Here is a 7,775-nt window from a genome sequence, read left to right on the forward strand (position 1 = left end):
TAGACTGACGTGTGTCCATACTTTTTGCAAATTTTCCAATCAGATTAAAAACACCATCTTATCTCATTGGAAGATTCTGAATATAGATGATGAAGCATTACCACGTCCATTGTTTGCATTCAAACGTAGTACTAATCTAAAGGATAGGTTAGTGCACACCCGACCCCGGGTCAAAAACAAAGAAACTCAGAACACTCTATGGGGTTTGCCAGCGGTACAAGGACATTTTCCTTGTGGGTCATGTGCGGCTTGCCCACATACCACCACGACCACTGAGATTGATATAGGATCACCAAGACCTTGGCGCCTCAATTCTCACACTAACTGTAACAGTAATAACCTAATATACATGATCACATGCCCGTGTGCATTACGATATGTGGGCATGACCACTAGAAAGGTCAAGATCCGTATATTAGAACACAAGAGTACAATACGCTGTGGCAGGGCGTCTACAAAATTAACAGAACATTTCTTGACCATGCGACATAATTCCAACGATCTCAAATGGACAGTTTTGGAGAAACCATTCATTCCACCTCATTACACTGATATCGCAGCATTCTTATTCAAACGAGAACAATGGTGGGTGTACAAGTTACACACAGATACCAATGGCATGAATGATGATATTCCGTGGTTGTCACTATAAGCCTGACCATGAGATTATTTGGTCGCATTATTCATATCATGTTTTCTTCTGACACTTCACACTATCTATGTGGGTCTTTAAAGAGGCACCCTAGTGTGGGTTTTTTTGTCCTCTTGGACTTGATGGAGATTACATAGGGTTCATATAGTTCCTTTCCAGTACTCTTACATGCTTTTCCAGAACCATACAGCACTTTTTGGTTATTGATAGATTCTCCTTCTTAGCACCTGCACTTTTGGGAATTACAACATAGTGGTTTTTAAAATTTCTAAAAAAAGTGTTGAAGAGAAGGACTGGTTCACCAAATGACCGATGATGCATATGTGCTTTTTCTGGTTGTATCGTCTAGTATGACGATTAGGCTCCGTTTCAAGGTGAGAGATATGATGGTCTTGACCGGAGCGTTCATACATTCACTTACGCATGCGCTATCCAGAGACCAGGAGTGGTCAGACACGCATGCGCGAAGCAGTGTTCTCTTGGAGCATGCGTGCTGAAGTCAATCGCTGCTTGCTCCGTGTGCTTTTGACCGACCAGCATTAGGGCACCTGATTGGCTATTCGAACCTGTGGAACTGCCTTTTTTAAGCAGAGGATTTCCTGTCCACGGCACCTCCGGCATCGGGCTCATTGAGGCCACGGTGTACCGACGGACAGGTAGGTCGCTCATGGGGCAGTCTCCTTCTTGTGTAGCAATTGCTCTGAATCTCGTTTTACTTTGTTTGGGGTGTACTGTTGAGTACTACCAGCTGGCGTATGTTAGGTGTGGACATTATTAGTGGTCTTATCCCCGTTGTTAGTGCACCCTATATCTAATGCCTAAAAAATTTTGTTTTGCACCTTGACAAACAACACTGAGCCTGTTTGTTCAAACTTAGTGGTTCCTTTACGAGTCCCTGTCGTTACATTATGTTAACTCCTACTTTTTAGATAGACTCTCCGGTAGGGTTTGGCTGTTTTCATCCCCTAAGGTTAGAGATCTGAGTGTTACTATAACAGCGATCACCTTACTTTCTCATAGAGCGGTGCACTCTTTCCTGAGCAGTTGCCAGTGAGAGGTTGGTTGACTCACCCAGTATTCACGGGTAAGTCCTTCCTTTTTCCTTTTTTTGATAGCCCACTGTCATTAATGAATTGCTTTAATCCTGTTTGTGTGTGCGACACCGCTTTTTTATATTAGTGGTTTTTGGGTCTTTTTCAGGTGGTCTTTTCTCGTGATGCACTTGACTTAAAGTGTAGGACCCAGAGTATCCTTTTCTGGTTGTTTGATACGCAGCAGCTGTTTCAAGTCCTGACGAAAGCCGTGCCATATCTGTAGGCTCTAAGGCTGAAACATGTCGACAACTATCACCATCACCATGGTCTAAAAAATTGTTGACTAGTGGTGCACTTACGTTTTAATTGTAGCCAAGGACGCACTATCAATAAAGCAGTGCTTGGACGCTCTTGAGCTATTTTTAAGATCACTTTCACTTCATATCACATAAAATATAAATAACAAAAATATTTTTTTTGCGCTGCGCCCTCACTTATATCACTGGCTCGCCATTGTGGATTTAGTACATCCCATTTATCTGTACAACAAAACATCCGTGTGCTCCTCCCTCACAGTGAGGGAGTTGTAGCCCCCAGAGGAACTAGGGGTTTCCTCTGGGATTGGAGAATCCCAATGATGAAGCATGTCACCTCTGGTGAGTGAGGGATTTCGTCCTTTCAAGGGATATGCCCATTAGCATTATTTTTCTTAGGCGGTGTTTCACTTGTTTCACTTGTATATCTGGGATCCTTCGACCCACCAATGATATTGTAGTTCTTTACATTTTATAAAACTTTAGCGTAGACCCCAGGGTTTCACTTGGTTGTTAAGTATTCATTGGGGGAACAAACCCTGTGTGGTCTCTATAAACATTTTCCCTCAGACCCTCTGGTTGTCAAACCATTTTTGTACTCCGCCTAGTCAACAGCCATGACTTGCCAAAACCATCTCCATCACATTCCCAAACGTCATCACATTACCAAACTATCTCCATCACATTCCCAAACTATCTCCATCACATTCCCAAACTATCACCATCACGTTCCCAAACTTCATGACATTCCCAAACTATCTCCATCACTTTCCCAAACTATCACCATCACGTTCCCAAACTTCATGACATTCCCAAACTATCTCCATCACTTTCCCAATCTCTATCGCATTTCCAAACTATCTCCATCACTTTCCCAATCTCTATCGCATTCCCAAACTATCTCCATCACTTTCCCAAACTATCCCCATCACGTTCCCAAACTTCATCATATTCCCAAACCATCTCCATCACATTCCCAAACTATCTCCATCACGGTCCCAAACGTCATCACATTCGCAAACCATCTCCATCACATTCCCAAACGTCATCACATTCCCAAACTATCTCCATCACATCTCCAAACGTCATCACATTCCCAAACTATCTCCATCACATCCCCAAACGTCATCGTATTTCCAAACTATCTCCATCACATTCCCAAACTATCCCCATCACATTCCCAAACTATCTCCATCACTTTCCCAAACTTCATCACATTAGCAAACTAACTCCATCACATTCCCAAACGTCATCACATTCCCAAACGTCGTCACATTCCCAAACCATCTCTATCATTTCCCCAAACGTCATCACATTCCCAAAGTATCTCCATCACATTCCCAACCTTCCTCACATTCCCAAACCTTCTCCATCGCATTTCCAAACACGTCAACCGCACGCCCAATCTGTTTAACAAACACCTGGGTCAGTAACAGGTACATGTGACCGCTAAAGCGAGCTTCGCTCCTTCCGTTTTCAGCGGCGCGTTTGTGAAATATGCGGGTAGGCGCTACATCATCACAGGCAATCTGATTTGTCCCAAACGTGGACACTCTTCTGCTTTTCCTGGAAAGTCTCCTTCCTGGAAGTCTGGCAGCCTGAAACTAATGTCTGTCCTGGTTGGGTGTGTCCTGGTTGTAGGTGGGTGTGTGTTTTTTATCTGCTCTCATCCTTGCACTGGCACGTGGAGAGACAGGGCTGGAGAGGTAAGAGAGAAGGCGCCCCTTTACAACCTGTTTTCTTTCTTTGCCCTCCAGGAGCCGGGGACTACAAGCCCTCAGACGGAGAGCACCTTGTGGCCAACTTTACCACCTGGTAGAGCTGAGGACCCACCTGTAGCAGCAGCCCTGTTTCCTCCTTGCGTGACACCCTCTTAAGGATGCCCGTGGCAGAACGGGGTCCTGTGATTGCGAGGGTGGCCAAGACTAATGTGAAGGGCTGAAATGCATCATTAGAGAAGGATTAACTCTTTCAGAGACGGCTACGGTGCTTCGTGCAGCTTCCTGCGGCTTGGAGGCGCTACATGTGTTTGTTTACATCTGCATTAACTCTGCTCCCCACCCTCTCCTCCCCCTCTTTCGTGCGTGTCTGCTTTCTTTTCTTACAGACTCCAAGCTATCATTTCACAATGCGCCTTCCCTGACTCCTTTCTGCATCACTTGAATACCTCCACTCTTTCGTCTTCCTTTTCGCATCTCCTCCTCCAGTGCTTTAAATGGGAAAATATAAGTGCAGGCACTCACTAAAATGAGCTAGAGGTGTAGTGAGGGGCGGAGCTAGGGGCGCGGCTAAGGGCAAGACATGATGATACTTACCGAGTTCTATATTAGTTGCAGCAGAAACCAGAACACATGAGGAATGTGTTTATATAAACAAAGCAGGTTCACTCATTACACAAAATGAAAGTGAAATGCGATAATAGACTGTCATTTCCTTTCTTTGCAATAGTTGCACCTTCTTAATGTCATACTGATAATTGCTGTTTGGCACAATGCTACATATTCTTGAGCCCGCGAGTAGGAAGAAACTGAAACCCACGTCGAACCAAAGCTCTTATGGCACCGAGCAAATGAAGCAACTCACCATGACCCTCCCCAGAAGATATCGCTTGTCTCTTCCATCAATCTATCCATTCATCCTTTCATCCTACCATTGAACCTGCTGATGTCCACCATCAAACCTTTACATTCTATCTACATTCAGTCTTTCATCAATCATTCAGTTTTTCACCATTCCGTCTATCCACCCTTCATATCTAAACCTATCCATCCATCCATCAATCCATCTCCAAACCTATCCAATCATCCTTTCACTCCTCCATCTCTTTATCCACCTTTTCCCCATCCATCAATCCTTTCGCTCATCCATCCATCAACCCTTTCACTCCTTTATTCCATCCACCCTTTCCTTCCATCCACCCTTTCACTCAATCCCTCCTTTCACTCATCCATCATCCAACCTTTCATCCATCCTCCCTACTTTTCATGTATCCATCCAATATTTCACTTATCCACCCATCATCCACTCTTTTATCCAATCATCCACCCTCTTTCACCCATGCATGCTTTCACTCATCCATCCATCTGTTCATCCATCCATCTATACATCCACCCTTTCTCACTCATCCATCCACTCACTCATCCACTCACCCACCCACCCACTAACCCTCCCTTTTACGTTCTTTATGAATCGTTGTCGCAGAGCAGACATGTCCAAACAAAGAGCCACACTTTTTCTTTAAAATACCTCCTGAGAGTGTCTTGATTCTCTCTCTCTTTTTTTCACTTTTTTCTTACAAAAACAGGCAAACACACATACATAGCAGACACTCAAAAGACTCAGGTATGATAAAAGCCATCTTTTCTCTTCACCTACCATGGCTTTCTTAATTGCCACCAGGGCCAGACTGGCCGTAGCCTGATGGCCACTGCCAGGGAACTGACATGATTCCTGTGCTTGCAGGAACGCACAGGATAGTGTGAATGTGATTGACAGCACGGGGCCTGAACGGACCCTGCTCTGTCAAGCACAGCGTGATGGTGAGCACCGGACATTATTCAAATGAGCCCTGCTGAACAGCTCAACTGGGGCTCAGATCGGGGCTACAGAAGCGGCGCCTTGGCTGCCAGAGACACGTTCCACTCCTACTCATCAGCACTCACAGCCAATGAGCCTACCTTTTCATGAGTACCGGTACTCTCCTCGGAAGTAGAGAAGTGCCAGTACTCAGAGTGATGGATCAAAGAAGTACCGGTACTCAGTACTGGTGAGTACTGGCCCATTTAAAGCACTGTTTTAGCCTCTCCATCGCTAGCTCTCTCACCTTACCTTGCCTTCTCCCTCTCTTCCCTTTCCATACACCGTCCCTCCACTGCCATCATAGGTCACTTCCTTCCTGCTCCCATCTCCTGCGCCATCCTCTTCCTCTCTTCCCTCCTCCCACAAACCCACACCTCCCCCGCTTGCATCTCTTCCTCACTTGCTTACCGCGCCCTCCTATGGTCCTCCCTCTCCCTCTTTTCTTCACCCTCTCATTGGCTCAGAAGTCCTGAGTGCTTCCATTCACGTTTCAAGCGCTTTAAATAAATTACAATAAAATCTGGCGTATTTCTCGTCCATGAAATAAGATCCAGCCTACGTGTGAATTTTCCTACAATGTAAAGGGCTGAAGTTCTAAGGATCAATCTTTTTATTTGGTTCATCATTTGGTTTAATGTTATTTTATATTGCAATAAATTATACTGAGACGTCCTTCAACAGACAGGCCGCTCAATCTCAGCTCCATCCAACTTCTTAATATCTGGATAAAATGAAGAGTGACCCCAAAATTCTACAGTAACTTTAACGATGAGATGGGTCTTGTCCACAGCATCGTGAGATCTGGACTTGCTGGACATTGGGCGATGTATCATGCACTGTTCTTGTCGTAAACGGCCCAATTCGCATTGTGACCGGAAACATGCTTTTTGACATGTTTCAATTCCAAATTGCCTTCTGGTAACATGTTACCTAATCGCAGTTTGTAACTGCGAATACAGGCAGGTGTCCCATGGACCACTACCTGCTCTTAAACAAGCATTTGCAATGCAAGAGGTCTCGTATTACTGAAGTTAGAACTATTGGTGTCGTTAATCATAATGCAACGCCAATAGCTCAAACTTTCAGTAATGTGAACGCTATTGCATTGCAAATCAATTGCGGCACTCACGCTTTAGCTTTACACATCTTAAGCTAAAGCACGGTTGCCGCAATTGTAACAAAAGTAAACAAATAAGAAAAAAATGGCAACAGCGGAAAAAAAATGCCAATCAGCCGCGTTCAGCGATCGCAACTAACAAAATAAATGTGGGCCACCATTTTTACAGCTGAGGTGTGCCGCACTGGTTAAATAAGAAAAAAGTGTTGCGGGAGAGCTTCTCCTGCCTGTAACAGCAGGCAGGAGAAAGCCATTTACGAAAATAGTGCTCCAAGGCTGTAATCATGTACCCAGTAACAACACATGTTACAGTGGGTGTCCTCATGGGAAATTACAAGAAGAAAAAAGGTGGTATTAAGGAGGGACTACTAAGCCCATTGAACAATTAAATGCCACCATTTACAAAGGACAGGACAGTGGCAGGAGCCAATTAAGATGGGCGAAAGTGGGCGGAGCTTCATGCCCATATCCTGAATACAGCATGTCTAGAAGAGACAGTGCAAGCGCTGCCTAGGCAAGACCCAAAAAGCACCTGCCTCTTCTTCCATAATTAAAAGCTGCCACCCCTGCCAGTCCCTCTCAGTCAGTAAGAGAACAGCAGTCACCCTCAAAAGTCAGGGTCAACATTGGGTGCCCCTCTTGACCTCAGAGTCATGCTCTGGGATTTCAAGCTATTAAACAGGACACATCAGAAAACATACATGACTGTCCTGTTCAGTGAGGCAAAAATCCCAATCTTTGAGTTATGTACTGTGACTTTACCAGTCAGTCAGTCAGTCATAGTACTTTATTTCGATAAATCAATATCATAAAAAGACAAGGGAACAAAATATATACACTCAGTCAGAAGATTCAATTGATACAAAATAAGTGCATTCAATCATTATATACATATAAATAATACAAAAATAAATACATTCTATAACATTCAATCATAAATATACATTAAAAAGAGGTCAGTTAAGATAAAATGAACTATACACAACATTTAAGTAAAATCAATATAAAAAACCTTGCATAGAATAATCACTAATAGAGGGCAAGATACAGTTCAAGCTTATTTAGGGACCCAGATTCGA

General features: G+C 44.0%; 1 protein-coding gene across 1 annotated transcript in view; it reads left to right on the forward strand.

Annotated features, from left to right (window-relative positions):
• The window catches only part of LOC146839428 (transcobalamin-1-like), a 96,589-nt gene extending 90,461 nt beyond the window's left edge, over nt 1–6,128 (forward strand). Inside the window, exon 9 of the mRNA XM_085651476.1 lies at nt 3,758–6,128. Within this exon, the coding sequence (XP_085507602.1) occupies nt 3,758–3,819 (62 nt within the window). The 3' untranslated portion in view covers nt 3,820–6,128. The remainder of the gene's footprint in view (nt 1–3,757) is intronic.
• The last annotated feature ends 1,647 nt before the right edge of the window (nt 6,129–7,775 follow it).

This window comes from Triturus cristatus, chromosome 4_1 (genome assembly GCF_964204655.1).
Source record: "Triturus cristatus chromosome 4_1, aTriCri1.1, whole genome shotgun sequence".
NCBI lineage: Eukaryota > Metazoa > Chordata > Amphibia > Caudata > Salamandridae > Triturus > Triturus cristatus.